Source organism: Populus euphratica, unplaced genomic scaffold (genome assembly GCF_000495115.2).
Source record: "Populus euphratica unplaced genomic scaffold, PopEup_1.0 scaffold353.1, whole genome shotgun sequence".
NCBI lineage: Eukaryota > Viridiplantae > Streptophyta > Magnoliopsida > Malpighiales > Salicaceae > Populus > Populus euphratica.
This window is the reverse complement of record NW_011500244.1, coordinates 51358-77265: the sequence shown is the minus strand read 5'-3', so window position 1 is coordinate 77265 and position 25908 is coordinate 51358. Positions and strand designations below refer to the sequence as shown.

The 25908-nt window shown below is 36.2% G+C and overlaps 5 protein-coding genes across 10 annotated transcripts; 3 read left to right on the top strand and 2 right to left on the bottom strand.

Moving 5' to 3' along the window:
- Nucleotides 1–1069: 1069 nt before the first annotated feature.
- On the top strand, nt 1070–9945 carry LOC105112609 (Nucleotide/sugar transporter family protein). 3 transcript variants are annotated; one of them, XM_011008348.1, is made up of 12 exons: nt 1070–1646; nt 1740–1909; nt 2894–2979; nt 3083–3132; nt 4323–4390; nt 5458–5558; nt 5717–5729; nt 6331–6515; nt 6749–6835; nt 7682–7776; nt 9060–9188; nt 9550–9945. In XM_011008348.1, the coding sequence occupies exons 1-11, from the start codon at nt 1393–1395 to the stop codon at nt 9169–9171; spliced, it is 1221 nt and encodes a 406-aa protein (XP_011006650.1). In that variant the 5' UTR covers nt 1070–1392; the 3' UTR covers nt 9172–9188; nt 9550–9945. The 3 variants fall into 3 exon arrangements, with proteins under 3 accessions (XP_011006650.1, XP_011006651.1, XP_011006649.1); XM_011008349.1 differs by lacking the exon at nt 9550–9945 and adding an exon at nt 9447–9526; XM_011008347.1 differs by having other exon boundaries at nt 1123–1646; nt 9547–9945.
- Nucleotides 9946–12579: 2634 nt separating this feature from the next.
- On the top strand, nt 12580–15319 carry LOC105112607 (methyltransferase). Of its 4 annotated transcripts, none has more exons than XM_011008343.1 (8): nt 12580–13181; nt 13270–13315; nt 13414–13556; nt 13671–13737; nt 13902–13979; nt 14114–14259; nt 14833–14916; nt 15158–15319. In XM_011008343.1, the coding sequence occupies exons 1-7, from the start codon at nt 13039–13041 to the stop codon at nt 14870–14872; spliced, it is 663 nt and encodes a 220-aa protein (XP_011006645.1). In that variant the 5' UTR covers nt 12580–13038; the 3' UTR covers nt 14873–14916; nt 15158–15319. The 4 variants fall into 4 exon arrangements, with proteins under 4 accessions (XP_011006645.1, XP_011006644.1, XP_011006643.1 ...); XM_011008342.1 differs by having other exon boundaries at nt 15049–15319; XM_011008341.1 differs by having other exon boundaries at nt 12584–13181; nt 14833–15319.
- LOC105112608 (Nucleotide-diphospho-sugar transferases superfamily protein) lies at nt 15159–17240 on the bottom strand. The gene has a single exon (XM_011008346.1). It carries the CDS (start codon nt 16785–16787, stop codon nt 15783–15785), a length of 1005 nt encoding a protein of 334 aa, XP_011006648.1. The 5' UTR covers nt 16788–17240; the 3' UTR covers nt 15159–15782.
- Nucleotides 17241–17621: 381 nt separating this feature from the next.
- Nucleotides 17622–18508, top strand: LOC105112604 (chaperone protein dnaJ-like protein). Its single transcript, XM_011008340.1, has 3 exons — nt 17622–17828; nt 17920–18051; nt 18160–18508. The coding sequence occupies exons 1-3, from the start codon at nt 17682–17684 to the stop codon at nt 18244–18246; spliced, it is 366 nt and encodes a 121-aa protein (XP_011006642.1). The 5' UTR covers nt 17622–17681; the 3' UTR covers nt 18247–18508.
- Nucleotides 18509–21691: 3183 nt separating this feature from the next.
- LOC105112603 (uncharacterized) lies at nt 21692–22586 on the bottom strand. Its single transcript, XM_011008339.1, has one exon. The coding sequence runs from the start codon at nt 22367–22369 to the stop codon at nt 21860–21862; it is 510 nt and encodes a 169-aa protein (XP_011006641.1). The 5' UTR covers nt 22370–22586; the 3' UTR covers nt 21692–21859.
- Between the last annotated feature and the right edge of the window lie 3322 nt (nt 22587–25908).

Sequence of the window (25908 nt, the reverse complement as noted above, 5' to 3'; positions counted from 1 at the left end):
TGCAAGCCTTGGTTCAGTAACCGATTCGATGCCATAGCTTCCTTGCTAAAGCTTTGATAAGCACTTCCAGGTTGAACACTCGGTAACTTGTAACGGTAACAAAAAGATGGCGCAAAGGCGATTTACTGATGAACAATTATGTGAGTGGTGATGAACCCTAAAAAATAAATGGCAAATAGACAGTTGCACCTTTGCATCTGTGCTGAATCTGGATGTAATGGTGATTACTTTTTAACCATGAACAATGACGATAAGAACAAGAATCTAAGCTCTAGTTAGTTTGGTGTCCTAGGCATACCATCAAGTGCAAGGCCATGAAAGAAAGCAGAAAGTTTTGGGCATTAAGCTGTAACAACATAATCTATACACAGATGGGAAAGGAAAGGGGAGGTATTCCGGAAAATATCAAAGCATAGAAGAAGCACGTCTGCAGAAACCCTATGAAAAGAAGGTGGCTGCTTCTAAGACAGTTCCTGCCCCTGCCAAAGACACAAACTGTTCCGCCGGACCTCCACCCGTGATTATTGCACCCTCCCATCCTCAGAGTTCGATGGTTTTCCACGTTGCATTTCCTGTACCAACCGCACAAGCATACCTGTCAAAGGTATTTTATACCAAAAACTCCTCCTACGAATTGATGTGTCAGTGCAATAAATAGTATAAAATACCCCTGTTCTTTTACGTAGCTATCACATTGTTCTTCATGTTCTTAGGATATATTTCTCCAAGCAAGAACCTAGCAAATACATTATAATAACATGTCATGCCTTTTATAGTGATGTATTTCCCATTAAAATAGATGTTTCATGTAAGCTTTCAAAGCTTGAGGTTAAGAGGTTATTGGATCGTTGGGACTAAAATATGAAGGAGACGTGCTCAGATTTGGAGGCTAGGATTTTATTGTAAAAAAAGTCTAAATCCAGCAACCTATGATACTTTAATAATTTAATAAATATCTGAAGTCTCACCGAACACATTCGGTGATTTTTATTGCTTTGCTTTAAAGCTAAAAAAAGGGTGGGGGCCAAGGCCAGGTCTAAGAAATTGATAGTTTCAGGAGTAATCAAGAGAACATTTATAATTTGGGGGACGAATTTGTGATTTGACCGGCAATAAAACTCTGACTGTCTCTGACTTTTAGCTGATCGATCGACAGATTACCATATACAAGATTAGGTAGGGGAGGGTCCTTGCTTTTACTCCAATCCAAACAAAAAGCCCTCTCACTTCATGCTAGAGTTCGTGCTCGTGGGTTTTATTTTAGATCTTATCAGCCAAATGCAGCACAAGGAGACCTGATTTCTTCTTCCAGGTCTCTCCCATGGTAGATTCTTCAAATCCCGGTCGATTTTGAGTGAATCCCAAGATCGATAGATCTATAAGAATTCGAGCATGGAATTGAATGGCTGTAATTTAGAGAACAGAAACAGAGGGAGTCATGATGATTCTGAAGAAGACAAGTGCGTTCCCTTCGACATTGAAAACTCTAGGAGGAGGAATTCTGATGTCGATTCCGATGTCAACGGCATCGCCATCGATTCTTTGTCGTCGAAGAAGTCTCCTCCTACTCCTGTATCCGCTGCTGATATTTTGAAGACTCTGTTTTTTATTCTTGTTTGGTACACTTTCAGCACTTTTTTAACCTTGTAAGTCTTTCTTCACCTTCTTTCTCTCTTTTTATTCATTTTTTTATTTTCCTCTTAATTAGTGGGTGGTTTTTTTTTTTTTGGATTGATTAGGTACAATAAAACTCTGTTAGGAGATGATATGGGGAGATTTCCAGCTCCGTTGTTGATGAATACTGTCCATTTCACAATGCAAGCTGTTTTATCCACGGCTGTTACTTGGTACTGGTCTGATCGATTTCGGCCGAATGTTGCTATGTCGTGGAAGGATTATTTTATAAGAGGTAGTAGCTCTTTTTTGCGTTTCTGTTTTCCTATATCATATTTAAAACTAGTGTCGAAATTGGAGTTGATAATTGTTGTGTTTTAGTTGTTTTTCTTCTGTAAATGATGTGTGGGATTTAATTCTAGGTACTTTAAATATTGAACTCTGTAATGAAGTCATGGATTTCGAATAAGAATTCTGTGGGATCGAGATTTTTCATTTGTTCAGGGATGATAGTCTGAATTGGCTGCGAAATGGCTGGAAAAGCTGTTCAATTGGTCACTGTTTTTTCTTTCTTTCTTATGATAGAGTGAATTAACATTTTGGTTTAAGAATTAACCGACCCTTGATTAAACCTAGTGTCTTTCTCTTCTTACAGGGCTCCTGTGCTAGTTTCCGCAACTGATCTTTAGTGAGATTGGAAAGCCCTTTTGTTTTGATTATCATTGAATATTATATATCACCTAGTTACCGAAACAGGATGTTATCCTGGTTAGAGTGGAGTCATGGTAAATTGAAGATAAGTTGGTGTCTCAAAAGGTGTTGGCAGTCTCGTGTAAAATACGTGCTGCTTTCTGAATGACATTTCAACTTCAAAAGAAGAAAATTTTCAGTGGACTTCTCCTTTTGGTTTGCAATGAAACTCTGTGTTGATTTGAAATCAATTAGCTTCTGTAGTGAAAGCGCATTTGGCTTATTCATATAAGGATAGCCATAGCCAGCCCTGCTAATGCGCTTCTATGTGAATTATATGATTATGCAAATAGAGTAGCACACGAGTCCTAGACACTGGGAGATGCTACCATCTAAAGAATATTTTTAATTAAACAATTTCATCAGCTACTTCAGGTGATGAGATATAATGGATTTTATTATTTAAGTTTTACTACTGTTTTTTTTTTTTTTTTTTGTAGTCTTCTATTCATTCTGCTGTGAAATTATTATAACTTGCCAATTAACTTTTCTATCAACTAATGCTACAGATGGACTTTCCCTTTCACAGTTGTACCAACAGCTCTTGGAACTGCATTCGATGTTAACTTGAGCAATGTGTCCCTTGTTTTCATCTCTGTTACATTTGCCACAATGGTTAGTTATGCTCTCTCTACCTTATTGCTATATACTAAGTCTCTGGTAATAATTTTTTCTTCTGACAGGTTATTTTACTAACTCATTTCCCCCCTATCTGTAGTGTAAATCTGCAGCTCCAATATTTCTCATTCTATTTGCCTTTGCATTCAGGTGAATTTCTTGTCAGTTTAGCTTATTTACCAATAAAATATCTTATGTGACCAGTGTTCTTTTACTGTAATCTGTCTCTCTTCATCTAATTTTATTTTTTTAATTAAGTAGCTCTATTTTTTTCCCTCTCAAACTCTTACCGTTTCTCATTAATTAAGAAGACTTCTTGTTGCCAGGTAATAAAAGTACAAGGAATAATTCTACATCCATGCTTTGCCAATTGAGGGGGCTGATGTGCAATCTATGCCTTTTGTTTTCTTTTTTTTTTTTTCATTTTTGTCTTCTAACATAGTTATTTCAGCATAAGAATAAATTTTTAATTTTAGAAGGAACCTGGGTACCTTCCTTGTGTAAGGTTAAAAGCTATAAACCAAGATTTAACCTGTGCTAACTACATGTGCCAAGTTAAAATTAAAGAAAGTGAACAAATTTTGAAATATCATCCTTATTAGTATATTATCCAGAATACTTTGATACAAAGAACTAAAAATCAGATGTGATATCATGGAAGTAGGCCAAGAAAATGTGGAAATGAACCTCCCAATTATAAAATTTTGAAAAATGGGGTTAGACACGTACTGTGGAACTGAAGGAGTAGTATATGAATTCTGAATGCCAATTTGGTATTTGACCTTTACTTTTAGCAAAAAATTGACCTCAGTATGTTTTGTATAAAAGACAGAAATGTATTTGAGGAAAACACTTTTCACTTGCCATTTACCACCCATTTTACCTAAAGAATTATGCAATTGCCATGTGCATTGATAGTTAAAAAATGCAAAGAGAGTTAAGAACACCAACTCAAGTGTCTAATATGTAGATATTGCTTGTGGACGAGGACATTTTGAGACAGGCTTGTGAACATGTTTACCTTAAGGAATAATGATAAGATGAACTGTTCATACAAGCATACAAGTCAGTATATTGCAGCGATATACAAATTAGCTGAACTGTTACTCACCTAGTGAAATTCTTTTTTTTTTCTTGACCATTTTACACCTCTTTTTAATGTAATAAGATGTATTTCTCATGATAGTTTCTCTTAACATCATTGTTTATATTATACCACTTTATTCTGTTATATTTAATTCTAACCTGTTCATTCATGCTCCTATTTTTTTTTCTTTATGAGGAATCAGTTACAAGATCTTTTGCATATTCTAGACATTTATTTTTATATTTTTTTTAAGGTTGGAATCTCCAAGCGCTAAGCTTTTTGGTATCATCATGGTAATCTCTGTTGGAATATTATTAACAGGTATACAATTTCATCATCTTTCATTTTGATTAATCATTCAGTGTGCACCTTTTTGTTTTAGAAAAAGTAATGTTTGTGGCCTATCTTTTATTAGGCTTCTTATGGAAACATATTAGATTAAGTTATTGATGACAAATTGGAAGTGGTGTGCACTGTTTAGGACCTTGCTTTCACAAACACTCCCAGGAAAGAAATCTGTTGTCCTCTTAAACTAGGTTGCTAGCTGACCTCAAGGTAGTATAAAAGAGGGAGTTGCCTTGTGTTTTAAAATTGTGAGAGCCGCACCAAGTTTCAGTCAGCAAAATTCATTATGGTGTTGGTGGTCACATGATGATGACTGATAACAGAAATTAATGAAGCAGGTGACCATGGCTGTTTCAGTCACTAGGGGTGCAATTTAATGGTATATCATGTGGTATTAGCTTTTTCTGTAGATGAGAACGATGAACCTTGCTAGAAGGACTTGGTGCTATTTCCAAATGCCACATCAATCTTGATTCAACATAGAAATTCAGACTGTTAGTGGAGATTGTCAAGGCTGTATGTCTATCGTAGTGCAGAAAGTTTTTTTTGACTCTGTTCAGGGGGCAACCCTGAAGCTTATGGTAAATTTAACTTATTTTATTTTACATAAATACCGGCTCTACTTGTTTTTGCTACAAAGATTTGCTACCCAATTAATTATTCATTGAAGAAAGTTAAGTTGAAGGAAATTGGTAGGTGGAACTATCTAATACCCCATTTGCTTATTGCTTATTGATTTATAAGAATATTGGAACCCAAATCCAATTGAAAAGTAAATGTTCTCCCATCCTAAAATGGAGGTTTTTTTTTTTGGGTATATCACGCCTTGACATTTATCTGTATCCAATGCTGCTAAGCTAGTCTAGTGACTTACATGATGATAGTAGTGTTATTGATACCTTTCATCTTTTAGTGAATTTTAAATGTCAATCGCTACTGTCTGTATCACCAAACTTCATCTTTTCTGTTTCTGATGGAGATTTGTTTCGGTATTTATCATTTTCAATTTATTTTTTTCATTTATACTTTTATTTTGAATCCAGTTGCGAAAGAGACAGAATTTGAGTTTTGGGGCTTTGTATTTGTTATGCTTGCTGCTGTAATGTCTGGATTTCGCTGGTGCATGACTCAAATTCTCTTGCAGGTATGTCTAATTCTGTTCCTATATGATATACATGGCTTAAAGTATTTGTTTACTGAAAACCAACAATTTTTTATTCTAAATTTCACATTCTTACTTTTGTTTTTCCCTCCTGGAATTTGATTTTCCAATCTGGTGATGCGTGGATCAAAACTGAAAAGAAAGAAGCCTATGGTAGGTGTTTTTCTGCTTTCCTATTTTTTACATTTTTATATTACTCTTGAATGCTATTTGGATTTAACTGCTATCATTATCATTTTTTTGGGTACAAATTAGCTACCTTACATGTTTGTAGACGTGTATTTGTGAGGAATAATTTTTGTTAATGACCTTTATAGGTGTTCGTTAAAAAATAGTTGTCTTGTTTGGCAAGTTTATTTATGGCCACTTCACCAGAAAGATGTTTTCTTCAAATATAGTCCTATAAATATTGTTTGCTCGCAGGTGCAAAAGCTGGTAAGATCATAGATATGGAATATGGAACATGGATATAAAATCAATATAGATAGGTAAATATGAAATTCCCTTACATGAATATAGTATTGATACAGATAGGTCAATTTCATGGAAAGGGTTTGGTTAATATAGTAATTCAGTTTTGGGATTTCCTTGTGCATGTAGAGAAAATAGTATTTTCCTTAATATTATACTGTTATTTATACAAACTAATGGTGCTTTTGGGATGTATTTTCCTGTGCATGTAGAGAAAACAGTATTTTCCTTAATATTATACTGTTATTTATACAAACTAATGGTGCTTTTGGGATGTATTCAGGTTTGAAAAATCCACTTACATTGATGAGCTATGTGACTCCAGTGATGGCAATTTCAACCGGTCTTCTTTCTCTTGTCTTAGATCCATGGCATGAATTTAACAAAACAAGTTACTTCAATAATTCATGGCATGTTGCTCGGAGTTGCCTGCTCATGTTTTTTGGGGGAACACTCGCTTTTTTCATGGTACAAGCCTTCCCTTGTCTATTCTTTCTGAATTTGAGTTTCTTTGGGGTTTTTTGAGTTTCATTTTTTCAAGGGAGGGAGGTGGAGACTTGTGTTTTACTTGTATAAATTACTTGAAGATTGAAAATTAGTTTTCTAGTTTATTCCAGCTGTTATGTAATATTGACAAATTGTGTCCATTTCTTTTGGATCAAGTTTCCGTCAGGGAAATTAATTTTTTTTTTCTGTTGCAGGTTTTAACGGAGTTTGTTCTTATTTCAGTAACTAGTGCCGTCACAGTGACAATAGCTGGTGTTGTCAAGGAGGCTGTGACTATATTGGTATAAGCATTTTTCTACACCGTTGTATGGATGGTGTTTGGGGTCCTGTTGGAGATGTAAAAAAAAAAGGTTACGAGTGAAAAAGCAAATTTTGGGTGCTTGGCTGCCTCTTTCTAAAAAACCACGGTTTTGGAATTCCATTCTGGAATCAGAATCTGGCATGAACCATGGTCATAAAAACTCATTCATGAAAACAACCATCAATGTTTCAGTCTTGCCCCTCAACTTTCAAGTTTTTGCACAATGATATCTCTCAGCAGCTTATCATGATTGATTGAACACCTTGCTTTATTTTTATTAGTGTTAGAGGTGTCTGCTTTTCTGATAGATGTAGAATAGATGTAGAGGGAACTTCATTAATTAAACTCCTGGCATGAACCCTGGATCTTAGCTGTGCATCTTTTGTATTTACATTGTACTGTCACTGTGCTTTGAAGAAAACCTGTACCTCCATTAATTTCAGAGGCTTACTTCCAGAATTCAATGGGAATTCTTTTTAAGAGTGTGTTAGGTATTGTGATAGCAGTTGCTTTTCAAAGTGTTTTTCACTCAAAAATGCATCTAAATAATATATATATATATTTTAAATTTATTTTTAATATCAGCACATTAAAACCCAAAAACATTTTAAAAAATAACTTTAAGCAAAAAAAAATTCAAAATTTTTGGAAACGTACGGCCAACTGCATTCCCAAACATGCTCTAAGTTTTATGAAAGTTGATGCTCATTGCTATGATATTCTCTATAAGAAGTCTTGAATATTTTTCAGCGTTTTGTAGTACATGCTCTTTGGAAAGCTGTTACTGCTCGTGATCCGCTTACGATTTTTTCTGTATTCAATTCAGGTTGCGGTTATTTATTTCCATGATAAATTTACCTGGTTGAAAGGTGCTGGGCTTTTGATTATTATGGTTGGTGTCGGCTTATTCAACTGGTACAAGTAAGTCTTATGTCAGCATAGGTTTGAAATAATCTACTGTAACTGAAATTTGTTTGTCTAATTGTTTTTTTTTTGGAAGTTTAAAATATCTGAACCGTGATAGTGACTGAAATTAGGCATTCAGACCAAGGAATCTAGTGGCTGTCAGTTGGTTTTAGTCCTAGTTTATTTTTTCACTCCATAGATTTTACAGACTGACCTCAGTAAGTCATAACTAGATAGCAAAAATGCCCATGTCAGAACCAAACAAAAAGTGACCCTTTTGGTGCTTTTATTCTTTCAGGACTGCAATGTTTTGTTTTACTTATTTATTTATTTCTTGGGATGTAATTTGAATTTGCTATTAAGGTTATGTATAGCATGAGAGTAATGAAATAGAGATTAGTGTATAAGCGGTAAGTGTTAAAGGTGTTCAGCTGGGAGTGTGCATAATATTTGGCCCCAATCAATGAAGATGTCAAGTAAAATTTTGAATTGAACTTTTATAAAAACTACAATAATGTTCATTAGCGGGACCAACATCAGCAAGCAAGTAAAATAGGGATGGTCTATCAGTTTGAGATAGTCAGAAAAAAGAAAGCCCTGAGCCCATGAAAAATTTATAACCTCCCTCTCATCAAGTTTAATGCTTAAACCTCAGTCAGGGGCTGAATGTCACCCCTCCTTAACTTTTCCTTTTCCCAGCACGTCTACCAACCAAAACTAACTGTATTCCCCTTAACATTTAACTGCTTTTACTCTCAAAACAAACACCTATCAAGCAGTGGCAATTCTGTCTTAGAAGAACCAAGAAAAATTGCAGAATAATTGGGCCCATAACCTGCGCTATTGACTTCTTTTTCTCTATTGTCCTAGTAATAGCAGCATAATCCAGGTAGAACGTCTCGTATGATGTGCGCTCTCTATTGATGTTCACTAAACAGTCATTTATTTATGTCAGTTTTTTGTTGAGATTTTTGCTTGCTTGTACCTGAATTTGGTCAATCTAAAGCTTCTTAATATCGTATCCCTTAATGAAATGGGGCTGGTAGAACCGAATTGAAACCTTTTAGTGCCTCTACAGTTCATTGATACTTACAGTTGTGTTCCATGACAAGTTGCACAACATTAAAGCAAAGAATGGAAGACGCAAACCTGCATCATCATAAATCCTAAATTTCACTCCAGTCCAAATCATAGATTCTACCCTACCAAATCCACCACTTAGGAGTTTATGTTCACATTTCAAATTCAATTTCATCATGCTCGTGATTATATGGTGTTAATTTTGCCACCCTGTGCAGGTACCAAAAGCTACAGAAGGGCCAAACAAGTGAAAATGACTCATCCCCAACAAATGTTGCAACGAAGTATGTTATCCTTGATGAGATGGATGATCTAGATGATGGCACTTGATGGTTCTATAATCTTAAGTAAGTTTCTTTTAGGCACTCATTGTTTGGTTCAGTATTTCAGTAGCTGAAGCCCTCCTGCTGTTTTATCTCTAGGCATTTTTTCTTGTTTCAGCTTTGTGTTATGGCCACAGGTCATTTTGTCATTTTTTTTTTTTTTGTTGATGCTTTTCACCTTTGCTTTCTACTTGATGACCTGTGCTGGTAATAAATATTATTTGCCATATGATAAAAAGACTAGGTTTCTCATTGTCCTTGGAAATATCATTGAACTTGCAAGAACCTGTTTACTTCGTTAATGAAGCAGTCTTCGTTTTGTGCTGTACAAATATTTTTATTTGTTCCCACCCTCATTTTCCTTCATTTGCCTTCCGAACAGAAGCCAGGTGAATTGAGGTTTACTTGTTGTAGAAGTTCGTGATGGGTGCTGCCGGCAACTACTCTTGGATTTGCAAAGTTCCTTGCTCATCAAGCTTTTAACTTGTACTTGTACTTGTACTCATACAAAGACGATAGATTGAGAAATTTGGAGCCATGAAAGAGTCAAGAGAGAAGATCCCTTGACATTTTTGTCTTCCCATGGTTAGCAGAAAATTGTAGTCTTCTCTATCAATTGTATCCTGGACCAAGCACATGCTCATCGATTTGTAGTCTAATATTCCATTCAATTGTGGTATTATTTTGCCTTTCTTTCACGTTATTGTTTAAAGCATAGAGAGAATGTAATCGTGAAACCCATGTTATAGTAGATCACATTTTTTTTTTTTTTTTGCAACAACTTGGATAAATCCCTTGAAGAATTGCAATGGTGGGAATACCGTATTTTGAAAAAGCGAACGTGCTATAGCGACAAATCCCTGTGCCCCCTTTTTTGATGGAGATTGATTAAATTTGTCCCTGTTTCATGCTGAACTAAATTTGGAGATGACTCGGTTGAATGTACGCTAGTTAATTCCTGATTTGATCGATTTTTATTTAAAATATAGGGTTTAGGGTTTTTAATTTATTTTTGTATTATCTGTCAAAATTAAATCTCAGTTTTTTTTTTAAAAAAGAATCTTGTGACTGGGTTGATAATATTCGTCTCTGCTCGGTCAAGGGTTTGCAAGTAATCTTAATGAATACGCCCCTTCCTTTCTCTAACCAAACAATGAAATTCTGTTGAACTTTCTTTAATCCAATCAATAAATACGCCCCTTCCTTCCTTTTAATTTGCGATTCTTAACCGTAACCCCCTCCCCCTCCTCAGTCTCCATCCTGATTCCCCCTAGCATACAGTAAATTGCTTGCCCTAGTCTCCCTGGAAATTGTCATTTTACCATCCAAATAAATAAATGGTGGTATGGGTCATAGTGGGCTTTACCAAAACCCAGGATCTGTGATTTGTCACCCATCATCGAGCCCCACCCTACTTCAGAAAATAAATTGAAGGAAAACAAAGGCTCAAATTGGAAATAGAGAAAAATAAAGAGGAGAAATTCGTGATTTTGAATAATATTCAAAAGGGTTTTCATGAATTGGCCTATATATACAAGTATAACCCTCACCGTCAACATCATGGCCAAGGTAGGGTTTTTGGCCAAGCCGCTCAAGCTTCCATCCTTAGTTTCAAGTTCTCAATTCTCTTCCAATCCCGGTTTGTTACGATCAAATAATCAAAATAATTGATGGGTTATCTTAATTCTTGTTGTTTTTTATGCAATCCGATGATCAAATAATCAAAATAATTGATGGGTTATCTTAATTCTTGTTGTTTTTTATGCAATCCGATGATCAAATAATCAAAATAATTGATGGGTTATCTTAATTCTTGTTGTTTTTTATGCAATCCGATGATCAAATAATCAAAATAATTGATGGGTTTTCTTAATTCTTGTTTTTTATGCAATCCGATGATCAAAGGAATTGATGGGGCTGAAGTTTGGCTCTTTGGCTGATTAAAAGTGCCATAGAGATGAATGCAGCTACCTATATCAAGCAACCCTTTCTCACCCTTTTTCGCCTTCTTATTTTTCTGGCGGATTTCTGTAGAAAGGCTGATACATCCTTGATTCTTTTTCTTTGTTTTTTTGTTCTGTGTCGAGTAGTAATTCAGGCAGCCTCTTTGCTGAAAAGAAGATAGCAAAGAAGGTGTTAAACTGCTCGTACATCAATTTGTCTTATGCTCTTCAGATTTGCTGAGACTTCTCGTCTTTGAAGCTGGTCTAGTAAGCCTAAGCACATCATCTTTTCTTTTTATCCTTTATTTTTTCCGAAAACTAATCCTTCATTTTATTATTTGAAGGAGAAATATATAATCTCCAGTGATAATTTGTTCTATATTTATACAAGAATAGAATAATTTTCCTTTTTAATTATCAAATACTAAAAGATTATGATTAGAATTGATCGGAGTTGCTCGTGATAAAATTTGTACAAACTATTGGAAAGAAGTTAAGGGCATTCCTTTGAGTGGATGGGGAGGAATGGAAGTTGCTGTACCATATAAGGATCGATTCATGGGATTGAAATGTATCTTATGGTGTACAAAGGATTACTTGCTATGACCGTATACTTTGAGAGAGAATCAGCTAGTACTTTCAGTTTTGAGTTATCGACAGTGATTGTGGACACGGTCACTCATATGCAGAAACCTCTTTGAATCTATGGCTATGTACCTTTTTGGGAATTTGGAATGGTAAGGAAATAATAATGCTCAACAGAAACCATTCCCACAAGGTTTTACCTTGACTTCCAATTGTTTGATCCCTTTACACGAAGTATGATTTTGATAAACACTATGATGAAGCTCACGTATTGTTTTCGGTCTCTGGTCTGTACAGAAACCATAAACAACTATGGTTTTCATTTTTGAGGATCTGAGTCTTGGATGACAAGTAAGCAGTCGGGGGTGTTGCGAAGAGCACTCGTGCAGATTGTTAGACAGGAGTCCTGCCACCCATCACATTGTACAGTGATAAAGATTGCCTGGATTGGACATTTAGATGCTTAGCGTGGATGATAAATTGTTTTGGTTTGGTCCCCATATTATCATTCATGATTTCAATTTTAGAGAGAGCCGGAATTTACTAGCGGAGATGTAAATTGTTTTGTAGGTTCCGACCAAACGGAACAGTTAGTTTCAATGTCTATGAATTTCATGGCAAAAAAAAGATGATCTTCTGCAGGACCCTTTGTAAAGCCCATTATTAGCTTGTAGTTACGCAGTGCGCTGCAATAAAAACATCATTTTTAGTGTTTTTTTAGCGAAACGCAAGTACTGTAGTTCACCGTTTCCAAATGGGCACTGTGTAGTAGTAATTGAATATCATGGAGGAAATTTGATTTATTGAGTCAATCCCAAACAAAGTTACAATATGAATTGATGGGACTTAAAGCATTCGAGGATCAAATATCCTTGCAGTGACCCAAAATAAAGAAACAAAAGTAGAAAAAGCTCGACAAGTTGGTTTCTGAGCTCGCATTGTCCATAACTGAGCAAACACAGCTTTGTGTTCCATTCCCAATTGTTATCATTATTACCAAGTGCATCTACTCGAAAATGCCACGATTCAAACTGAATCTCAAGCCAATCGCAGTTTAGACAGACATAGCTTAAGCAAAGCCATTGTCTAAATCACACCACCACCACCACCGCTGCTGCTGCTGATAGAAGTAGTTGTAGTCATATATTCTTCAATTACCTCTGCAACTCCTATTGGGTCTTCTTGTTGCATTCATATATGGGACTAACACAGCATCCTTTTAAACCCACCAAGAAATTAACAATGCTAGTAGAGATGAAGGGATTCAGGAATGAAGAGTAAGAGATGGAGGACTGCATTAAGCATGCAAAACATCAAAATGTGATAATGGGCTTAGCTCAACAATAATGGCCCATCTTGTTAACACCTTCAAAACATATCCAGCTATCTTGTCCTTCTTAATCTTCTCCCCTCCATCTGCTTGTTTGCTAGAAAATCAGATGGCTATAATCTCAGCTTGTGCTTCAACCAGTTGCTACACTCCTCCCTCAGGTTGGTTGGTTTGCCACATTTAGGAAAGATTACTTTTTGTTAATTACTTAGCATCAATCATTGATCTTTCTCTTAATTTCTGTTTTCGCAGGAGGAGAAGGTAGACCGTGTAAGTACACTGGTCAGTCAGTGGTAAACTATTCCATTCCATCTCCCTTCTCATCTGGGTTTCTTTCTCTGGCTGTTTGTATTGACTCACTGAGTTCAAATTCTCTGTTTTTTGGTTGCAGAGAGCGTTACCTATAAGAATTATAACAGTGGGCAAAAAGAGATCAGCTGGGGTACAATTATTAGTGGAAGAATACACTAAGAAGCTCAAAAACTATTGCTCTCTTCATGATCTTCCTATTCGGTCCAACCCCAGAAATGCTCGGTTAGTGTTTGCTCTCTACTCACTTCAATTTGCTTTCTTTTTATATAATTTCACTTCTGTTGGTTATGCTTTGCATTTTTCAATTTTTTTCTATATGTTGTTGTTGTGTTTTAGTGATGAGAAGGCTCAGGTTGATGATGAAGACAAGGCAGTCATGAACCTTATCAGGTCTGATGATTGGGTATACTCTTTCTGTCTGTCTGTCTGTCTCAAACAACATTATTACTACAGGAAACCTTAATTTCCATTTCTTGTTTAGGTTTTGAAGTTAGTTTGCGTTTTGTTTATTTCCAAACTAAATATGCTTAAAACAATTGATTGTAGGAGACATTGATTTACTTGTAGGTTGTCCTGTTGGATGAGCATGGACGGGACATTGGGTCCGAGCAGATGGCTGAATTGATCGGGGATGCAGGGAACACGGTGTGAACTGCTTTTCATCTACTACTGTTTAGGGTTCATCTTAATATCTTTATATATTAGTTCGTATAGTTTGAAACAGAATCTGGACGACTTTTACTCATTGATCAACGTTTTCTTATTGTTTCTAATAATAGGGAGCTTCTAGGTTATCATTCTGCATTGGTGGACCGTATGGTCATGGGCAACAAATACGAAAGCGTGCTAACATTTCGATTAGATTGTCCTCCATGGTTTTGAATCATCAGATTGCGTTGCTTGTGCTTGTTGAACAACTGTATAGGTAAGCTCTTGTTAATATTGGATTCACATTGGATTCCATACATAGTAATATAGTTGCTGGCTCCAAGTTACCCAAGAAATGTGCAAGTTCATTAATCATGTTACATTGAGCACTTTATGAGCATACTGAATATCAATGGTGTGTACGGACACGTTAATATGATCATTAGATGCCAATAGGTAAAAATTTTCTTCTTTCAATATTTTCTTGGAATATTGTTTGTTGCAGGTTGTATGCCTTCTCCTCAAGGAATACTAGACCTAAATCACTGTCACCTCCACTTCTGGAACCTAGTTTGGATATAAGCGAGCAGAAAACAAAAGATAATTAACATGTTTGATGGCTGTATGAATAAACAATTTAAGATATTGTCTTCATAATACTCACACCAAACTTGGTTGATTTGAGACATGGTTTATTATAGGTGGATAGGTGGTTTACAACACATTTTAAATCGGTAGTCTGTCATAAGTTCTCATCACTAATTTATATTTTATATGCTTAGCCATTTTGGATTTTAATTACATTCTCATTCAAGAGCACTACCAGGAACTTATTTATTTTATTTTTCAGGTCATGGACGATTCTGAAGGGGCAAAATTACCATCATTAACCCTTATGGTTGTGATCTTGAATCGTGCCATAGTACTGATACAGGTATTAGACTAATCATGCCCTGCAGATTCCGCTGTCAGCAGCAACTTGTTGGCTGAGTTGATGTATTATGTTGATAGCTTCATTTTCTCAGGTAATAGAAATCATTATAGAAAGGTTGTGCTTGAAATCCAGGACTGAAACTAGATTGAGCTTAATCCCGATGGATCTTCGAAGCCACCTTAAAGATTCATGATGGTTCAACTCTCAATCCCAACTGCGGATTAATTTCAACTTTTTTCTATAAGCATTAACAGGTGATGTCATGGTGTTAGATGAGCACGGGCTTGAAGTTCATGTAATTTGACAAGGGCATTTTATCATGTTATTCTTCGTGCTGGACCATATGCTCAGGGCACAAATGTGTGAACATTCTAATAGATGAATCAAGCTATAACTTGTGTGCCTGTGATCTTGCAGCAATTGGAAAGCATGTGCCAATATGAGCGGCGAGTTTTAATTAGTTAACCCCAAGCTCTACTGTAGCAGCTCCCTCCTGAATTGTAAATCATTTCTAAAAGTCGAGTTCAATGAGCCACTCTCTACTTCTGGTTGCCAGGGCTTCAAGCTCCGGAAAGGGCTTCTTAATGCGCAAGAAGGCAAGCATTTGGTTTTATTTAGAGAGGCATTGCCGTGTGAATCATTTTGATTGCCAAAACTCAAGCTTTATAGCTCAAGAAGTTTAGAGCGTTAAACCAGACGAGGCACTGGTGTAGTCTAGGGTTGATGAAGGGCTCATGAGAGTAGGGATTTGCTTGCACTTCTAGTACGCAGGTTTCCTGGCTTAAAAATTAAAAAAAAAAAATAGACATTGCCGAAACGTTTCACGAAAACTCAAGACTAATTTTAATGACACTGCCGGGAGAGGGCTATCGTCGGTATTGGTCACAAAATACCAACTTGCCTCCTTTCAGACACAGCCCTTGCTCCCCAACTGAATTAACTACTTTCCCATAACTATACCTTAGAGGCATCCTACCCAAAACCTTGTGAAACTCCCTTATACAATCCCCTCTCCTCTTCCTATGCTCCCTTCTCCGGCTACTAAGCCCCACCTCCCTTACCCTGCGCCCCTCCCCATCTTTCAATCCCCTCCCCCCATCACCATCATTCCTTGCATCTCCCCAATCCCTCACCCTCTCTGCCCCCACCAGAATGGGCCCTGCTTTTACCTCATCAGCCACCACAAAGTTCATCAAGATATCCTCGCAATTCTTCATCCTATCAACGGTCCTCCTCATTTCACTCATCTGGGCCCCACCTCCACAGCTATATCTCCACAGATACTCACTCTTCAACATCATAAACTTTGTGAGCACTATAGAGTACTTATCACCATGGACAGTATAAATCCACTGCTTTGCCCCCAAGTCCATATCATGCGACCTTACGAACAACCCGATCAAGCGGTCGGGATTCAGCCTCCAAACCTTGAAAGCAAACTCAAAAGACCTAGCATCGACCTCCACGTCATCATCACAGATCAAAACTGCGTGGGTCCCTATCGAAAACCTGGGGAGAAAACGGTCATTTAAACTGTTAGATCGCTGGCGAACGAGGGAGATGGGAGCTGGACCAAAGGAGGAGAGGGAGAGGTTGTGGGCCAAGTGGGCCAGTGTTTGAGCTGAAGTTGAAGGGTTTCCCCAGAGAACCAGCACAGAAGATACCAGAGGGGAAGAGGTGTAGGTGGAGGCAAGTGATCGGAGGAGAGGGATTCGGGACTCAGAGTAGCCGTTCATCAGAACGGTGATTTGATCAGAACGGAGAGCTCGTGGGTCCCTCCGGTTTGTGGGATCACATGGGTTTGAAGAAGAGAGAGAGATCAGGGCCAGAGGCCATAGAATCAGTAAGGCAAGATAGGGATTCTTCTGCATGTTGTGAGGGCGAGCGAGGTGGTTTCTGGTTTAGGCTTGGGCAAATTATTTAGTGGGAAGGTGGCGGTTTTTGTAATTAGGGGAATTATTTTAATTAAAATTGTAAATATGTAGTTATTTATCGGGAAGTCTGGTTCAGTCCTTTTTTCTTTCTTTTCTTTCTAGGATAAACTATATCTTAGCTCCTTTAAAAATTGAAACGTTCCATTTCGGCTCCCTTATTTAGACGAATGTTTCAATATTATCCTTGCATCTCTTAAACCTTTCATGCTCATCATCATTGGACTATGGTGACGTCGTCGGAGCCATGTTTTCTGAAAGGGTCTCGAGCACTAGAAGAGAAGGAATGACAAGCACTGCTTCCTCGTGGATTCGTGTGGATTAAGCATGTATATCACTCATGAATAATAAGCATCGTTGTTCATGTGATTAACATATATCACTCAGGAATTTGTAATTAAATTTTGATTTAAATGATAAAATTTGTATTTTACATATTTAATTATATGATTAATATATATACTCCCACGATTTCCATTATGATAGTTGTATCTGTTTTAAATGCTTCTTATGTTTCTCATTATCAACATGTATTTATTTCACTAAATAGCTAGTAAAATCTAATAGAAATTCTGTTTTTTTTTTTTAATGAATTTTTGCACTGGTATTGTATTAGAATATTTACGGGATATGCTCTTAAATCCTATAAGGAGTGACGTTGGCTAATTACAGGGTTGGCATAAGCATTAGAAGAAAAAGGATTGAAGTGAAAGATCATTCGAATAATAAGGGCTTAAATTAAACTCACCCTTTTGTTTATCTCTATCCGATGATAACGAGAAGTGCGTGTGGAGATAGATAATTCTTGAAAAAAAAAAAAAAACCATATCGGAAATGTTAACTGTCACTGTAGCTCCTGCGAAAATCAGTTACTTGAGGTCGTTGCCATCTTGCCCGTCGAATAGGACGACACCTCGTTTCTTGAAGCCTGTAAACTGCAGCCCTCCTATCCAGCAGCAAGTCCAAGAAGAACAGCAGCAGGTTTATGGTCTTTATTGATGTTTTGTTAGTAAATATCTTCTAAATTTACTTAGTTTTGTTATAATCTTAAGTTGGTGCAGTTGTAATGAAGGTTACTTCAGGAATACTGTGTGAACCTTGTAATGGAAAAGGGTGGCTTCTTTGTGACTTCTGTAAAGGGCTAAAAACCAATGTTAAAGCTGATAACAAGAGACTTTACCGTCGTTGCCCTTCTTGCAGAGCAGTAAGTAACCCCTTGCCCTTTTCTTGAATTTTAATTTGGATTGTGAAGGTTGAGTGTTTGATTTTTTTTATTTTTTATTATAAGAATTAATGGGGGTGGGTACTGCAGATTGGATATGTGCTGTGTTCAAAGTGCAAAGTTTTCAAGTGTGTAACTTTCCCAAATTATAATGATGGTGAAGACCTTTCGCTTTGAGCTTAGCTAGCATGATGGCATAACCAAGGAAGAAATATTCATGACTCAACTAGTTATTCTCACTTTAAACACCTTGATTGTTGTGAGGAGCTTATGATCTCCAGGTTACTGTCTTCTCCTTCTGTATGATTTTTTTTTTCCCTTCGCGAAAGATTTTCGTCAGGGGGGTACTTTATAATGTTCATAACAAGAGTAATGCAATTGGTTGATTGAATGGCTATTTGTTGAGCAAGTAATGGATAGCGTTTCCTCCTTCATGAAACTGGGCTGTTAATTGCTGGGATGGCCAAGCTTGTTCATTGTTTCTTTTTATGAGATTTGTGAATGCAGATAGATATCCTGGCCATTGCTGGAATAGAGGACTTATTTTGGATAATGGATGCATGATCTTCCATGATAAAAACTTGTTGCTAAATTTAGTTTATGAATCGAAGTTAGTCTTGCATTCGAAATTGACATCCCAAGTTTCCTCTCGGAGACCAAACGCCCGCCCGCCTACCAATCAAAGAGGCTGTGTGTAAGCCAGACAATAGAGAAGGGGAGAAGTATGCCGGAAAATGCTGATTTCTGTTTATCATAATTAAGGCCTTTCATTATTCAATCGAACAACTGGATGCGAAGATTGTTTGCTGTCTTCTTACGTTATTGAATCAAATTTATAATGATCCAAGGACAAGCAAAAAGAAAAGAGGTAGAGTGCAAAAGGTTATGCTTTGATTCTTCTCTAAGCTCAAGAGAACCTAAAATACGTGGGTCGGCTAGGAGGGATTAGTTAATTTTCATCATGCAGTACTGGGTCTACTGACTTGGTTAACTTCATATTCCTTGCCAAACCTTGAAAGAGAACAAGCTCTGCAACTCCGATGTTATGTTGCCTAATCCTGTGTTAGCACTCGAATCTGATGGATCTCCGTTACACAATGGATCATCGTTTCTTTTGATTCTGTTTCTATTTACATCACATGTTAAAATTGTTGTTGATGCATGAGTCTATCATGCTAGGACCATGATTCTCTGTCACTACATCAAGTGTCATGCTAAGCCACATCAATCAACTCATTAATTCTTCTGTGTGCTTCAGCTAATATACAGATTTAAATAAATATGAGCAATGTATAAATTTCAAACTTTCATTTGAGTAAAGGGACGAAATGTTAGAAAATAATATAAATTATATTTTCCTTTCTTTACTATTTGAATTCTTGTTTTCATGGTAAAATTAAAAGGAGTGTTAGGTGCGTGTTTACTGCGATGAATTAGGCTAATCTCACTCGGTGGCCAGTTAAAGACTCTTAAACATGACCTTCAGTGAGTGTCATGTGGGACTCCTCGTTTATTGGATCTTAGAATGGCCTTGTTGTTCTTGGACTCATGTGTGCACATTGAGATTTAAAAAAGGATTTGATGCATCCCTATGATCATGTGCTTGTTCTAGAAGCATGCAATAAATGGGTGCATGTGGATTCAGTGAAAAGGGGCTGGGATTGCTGTATTATATTTTTCAGTTTAGCTTGAATTGGTGCAAATTGCTCTGGTTTCCTGTTATAATCCTTTATGACAGATATCTTTGTAAGCAATATTTCTGCAGTCAAACGCTTGGGATACTGCACTGGCTTTGACGGACTAGACTACCATGCGATTCCATTTAAATTATTGATATCGGGGACTTCCATGCTCTGAAAATCCCAGAGTTACATCCTTGCCGTACTCGTCTCGAATCCTACTCGTGTCCTTACCTGTAGATTTCTCGGATCTTATGCACAAATATCGCGATATATGATTAAACACTTGGCTCCTTTCTTCGCATTGGTACCTTCACCTACTAATGATCCTTTTTAAGTTTCGGTCGCGCCAATAATTCTACTGGGTACTAGCCACCGTTACCGTATTTTTGCGTTCGGGTTATTATTAAAAAAATAAAAATTATAAATAAATTTAAAAATTATAATTTTTTTTTGACAAAAACTAAGAAAAAAAAAACCAAATTAAAATCACTATTATCATAAAAAAATAAAAATTATAAAAGAATTAATTACAAGCTACAAAAACTACGATAAAAAAAAGAAAAAAAAGAAATTATTTTAAAATTAAGAATCAATTATTAAATTAAAAACATAACTAAAACACAACAATCAAAACTCAAAAGTTTGGATTTGAAATACCAAAAAAAAAAAAGGACTATAGTGTTCTTATGAGAGTAGAAAAGAGAAATGGAGAAAGAAAAAAATTTATTAGTGATACACTAACCCAGATTTAAAGCACACACGTAATAAAAAAAGAAGATGAAGAAAAATAATATAAGATGATGGAATAATATTTTAACAATCAAAAACTATTATATAAGCCGTATAAAATGTGCTATGGTCATAATTTTTAAACCCGGCCTGGTGGCTGACCTGGTCCAAGGCCCGGGTTCCGGGTTTTGACCGGGTCACCGGGTTTTGACCGGGTCGAATGGGTCGGCTGGGTCAATTTCTATTTTAAAAAAAATTCAAAACGACGTCATTTTAATAAAAAAATAAATAAAAATCAACGGGTTACCACCGGGTTTTTGACCGGGTTTTGCCGGGTCGTTCGGGTTTCCGAGTCAACCCGCCGGGTCGACCGGGTCATAGCTTACCTTATTTTTTCATCAACCCGGCCCGGTTCCAGCCCCGGGTCGGCCGGGTCCCGGGTCACCCTGCCGAGCCGGGCCGGGTTTTAAAACTATGGCTATGGTTCTAACATGTTGGCTATACACCCTAATAATTTTTAAAATAATTTTTTTATTTTAATAATAAATTATATAATTATTATTAACCAAACATATGATTAAAAAAAAATTAAAGTTAAAATAATAAAATATCTTTGACAATAATAAATTAAATGGTTTGCATTCAATAATATATATGTAATTTTATTATATATATAAAAAATCAAATACTCATACAGACATCACTTAGTTTTTTTTTTGCTGATGGGGTTTTCTGGTTATTTTAATGTTCAGGAAACATGAAAACATTGAAGGAACAAAAATACCTCTAAAAAAACTAATAAAGACTTGCCAACCATTTGAAAATACTAAAATACCCCTAATCCGAAGGTAACCATTTTGTTGATAGGAAGGGCAAAACAGTCAGTGTAGCGATGAACAAGAAAATGCAGCTACAATGAATCTCCCATTACTTTTATTATATTTGTTATATGGTCAATTACAGATGCAGGTGATTTGAACTTCGAAACTCTCTTGGAGTCGTCAAAGGTACTGACAGAGGTCTGGTGGGGTGTCGCCATCTGGGATTAGCTGCTTAGGGCATTTGGATCTTTTCCTCGTCACCTGCTGGTTTTGGTTATGAACCTGCTGGATTCAATCCTCATACGCTTTAATGTCGCCGCCACCACCACCGCCACCACGAACAACAGGCACAAACTCAAAAGTAGAAGATCATGCACAAATGCATTTAAGTTCAATAACATGAATTCAAAGTTCTTTATGTTCTTTCATTGATTCTTAAAATGTTCTCTTACAATTCAAAGCAACTTATTAAACTCACTAGATCTCTCTTACATGGCCTCATCCAACTACAAGAAAAAAGTGAAATGAGGTTAACAAGGATGATAGGAACAAAAAAAACTATCTGCACATTGGACTTTGAGGATGGTGAGATGGAGTTTGCTGGCTTTTCGACGAGCAATACACCGCGATATTATCAACGTCAAGCCTGCATTCTTGCATGAAGAACAGGTCTTTCTTTTCCTCCACCAGTTTCAGGATACTCTCAAAGACGGCGACTTCACAAGGAATCCTTAAGACACCTGCCTGTTGAAACCCAAATTCCTCTTCTGCTTCTCTCAATAAGACGAGGAATGCAGGGTGGCTCAAATAATCTGTTGGAATTATGAATCTCTTTTGCTCTTCTCCAACGCCGACAGCCAGGTAGCCCTTTGGGACGGCATTGCTCGAGGTTTCCTTGGCAGAGTTATCTGATATAGAGAGTGTTCTCTTGAGAAACTTCATGCTCTTACTGCTGGTGGTGGTAGAAACTGCACTGGTTTTTGATGAACTTGCAAGCTTCCTCCACTTCTTCAGGATCTGTTGAAGCCTAACAATGTCTCTAATCTTGTTAGACTTCTTGGAATCCATGGCTTCTTCCTGGAGAAGTAGGTTCTGTTAGGTAGCTTTTTTCAGGACAGCTTGCTATTGTCACCTCATGGTGGGACTTTCAACTTATAGGAGTTGAAGCCCTCGGGCCTCCCTCCCCGGGAATTCTGAACTTTATTTTATTCGATTTTTTATTTTCAAACAACCAGAAGAGAACCCATTAAAGAAATAAAAAGATTGGTTGTGGAAGGTAAGGGTCCTGGCTAGTACTGGTACTTCTGAGGTAGCTAGGGTTTGTTTTTTTCTCTCTTGATTTCATGCCACCCTCCATGGGGGATTTATGTATTTAAAAGAGCAAGCACCTAGACTGAGATGATGCTCACGGGAATTAATTAAAAAAATGGAAGAAGGTTTAATCTGAGGAGTTCTTCTGTGGTCAAAACCAGTGACTCCTCAAGTTTCCTGCGCAAACTAAAGGCACCTCGTACAACTCAACTGTACCGATCAATTTACTTGAATAATTAACTGTCTTGATGGCCCTGTGCGCAAGGTGTTTAGAACTCCAAGGGAACCCCATGTGAAGGTGGTGGTGTTTCTTAGCCACTTGGCAGGAAGGAGGCTTTGACATTGAGGCCGGTGTTACCTCTCTATTATTGCATTGCATTGGCGGGGTAACTTTTGCAGTTTAAAATCACAGGCTTAAGAAAAGCTATATTTTTTATATATAAAACAATTAATTAATTTTTTATTTAATGGACCTCTGTAAAATTAGGGAGTATATTTATTATCAAATATTTTCAAGAATATAATCGGAATAAAATACAATTTTAACCATACAACACCATACTCTTGCACTAATCGGAATAAATCCATGTCATGCTAATGATTTTATTAATCTTGAGATCGTATAATGCTCCAAGTTAATATGGTTAATGCTGTATTTTTATTTTTTTAAAATTAGATAAATAAAATATTTAATTTTGATTAATGTGTAAATTAAATTAGAAATATAGTTAATTATCTAGTTATAAGATTGGACTGACAAGTTAATTTTATGATTTATCAATTTAATTTAATGAAAAAAATCAGTTTTTTATTTAAAAAAAATTAAAACAATTTGGATCAACTCACTTAACTTATATATTGAATCTTAAGCTAAATCAATCCCATAGTTAAATTTTATAACCATGGTTAATTATGAAAAATAATATCCACACAAAAGATTATGCGTGCGTTGATCCAAATTTGATTTATGAGAAACAAGATTTTCATGTTATTTTAATTACAAGTGTTGAAGATTGATGAAATATACATAAAAGTTTATTTTAATAATTATAAAACGGAAATGAAAAAATTGGTAATAAATTAATCTATTTTTTTAATCATTTCTTAAGCTCCTTTCTCCTTCTTAATCATTGGATTAATACTTAAATAGAAGCGTAACGTGACCCGCACTTCATTTCCATTGATTAGCGCGGAAAACTTTTGAACATGGATTGGAATGAAAAATAAATAAATAAATAAATAGCCTCGATGCATGTGTCGTCATCATCTGCCCTTTGAATTTTAAAAGACGTGCTTTTTTCTTTTTTAATCATTGCTAAAAACAAATTTATTAATATATTATTCTAATTAAAAAACCTTAAAAATATTATTAACTACATTAATAAACACACACGATCTAAAGATATTAAGATTATCCTTTACAAAAGAAGATGTTACTCCATGGTTTTTCTTTTTTATACAAACATATTTAAGCTCAAATTGGAAAGTCTGATTTATGAAACTTACAAGAAAATGATTTATTATTGATTAAATTGAAGGAGTAATTTTAATTTAATCGTGTAAAGATCAAAAAATAAACAATAATACTGGCCATGAAACAAAATTAAACTCTCATTGATCAAAATCTCTCAACAAACAAAGCAAGGACCGCATCAAGCAACTGAAATCTGTCATCTAGCTCAAAATCCGATCGGATTATCATCTCAGGTTGGCATGAAGCACATACAATTCATGGCAAGAACAAATGACAAGAAAAACAAAATATGGCAAGAATCAAATCCTGCTAGCATGGTGATACATCAATGCAAAATTCTTATCCATACCACACCACAAAAAATTAGAGAATAAATATCACTCCCTTAATCCTATATAAACCATGTTATTAAACCCGGTTGGGGCAACCTAGTTGTTTAAGATTAATCTGATAAATTCATAAAACAACTCTTAAATTAAGTTTAATTAACTTAATTGCAAGCCAATCATTGATTGTGTGGGAAGAAAAGAAATAAAATCAATCTGAAATTAAAAAAATAAGAAAAGGAGAAAGTCAAGAAGAAATAATTGAAACCAAACTCTCCAAGCGCTGCCAACTTTGGATTTCAATAGGGAGTAAGGACATACATTCAATTAGACAGCTAATTACCAAACTTATTCTTAATCTCAATCTCCTTGCTGTCTCAATAATTCAAAGCTTTCTCCATGATAGCACCACCCGCTGGAAAAAACCCTAATTCCTTTAATGCCTTGTCAAGACGAACCAATTCTTAGTTAAAAAACATGATTTGATATTAAATGAAGACCACACCAATTAATCATCGGGAAACCTAACAATTTATTTTAGGTGCAAAATACTGTGTATTAAATTAATTGGGAATTGGATGTGCCATAAAGCAATTAATTAGTTGACCCCAATAATAAATTAATTATCATGTAACCGTCTTGATATTGAAAAGAAACGTTAGCTCTCCACATGTGAGCCACCGCCACAGCATCCTTCCGATGACGTCAGCTTTACACTTTCCACACTATTATAATTAACCCGTAAAAAACTACACTCCATGTAACATTAATTTTTTTTTTATTTACGTGGGGTATCCGGCCAGCTTACGCGCACCACGACTAATTTTTACGGTCCACTAAATATCTTGCAAGCCCAGTAGGCATGTAAGGCACCGCGGGGGTGACAGGCATGCACGCCAGGGCTCGAACCCAGGTGCAGTGGAAAGAGACAAACCCCTTCTACCACTAGACCAAGCACTGAAATGCACAATGTTACATTAATCTTTTTGTTTAATAGGGTGAGAGATACGTTTGAGTTAAATTCTACATTAATTAATTTATTTCTGCAGGGATGGCAATAAGCATTTACAAGTTAAATCTTTACTGTATATATTATTCATGGGATAAAAAATTTAAGAACTGAATTCTATCCATTATATTTCGATTATTTATTAAGATGCTTCTTACACGAGTATTACTTAAAATAAAAGAATAATATATGTATAAAATAATTATCCAAAAACTCTACTCATGAAGGTCGGATTCGGTGTTTATGGTATTTGGATTAAATTGTCTGGGACCAAGAGTTAGCCCACAAGTGAGCTAAAAACCCAACTGGCTTGGACTGTGGGCGAGTGAATGACTTGCCTTGAAATCTCTAATGAACCAGGAGATGCTAGCGGGCAGATTAGCCCACAGCCTGAACCAAGAAAACCACTAGGTTTTGCTGGGAGGCCCAATTCATGGGGCGGGCCGAAGATAACACGCTCACCCCCCCCCCCCCCAACCCCCCCCCC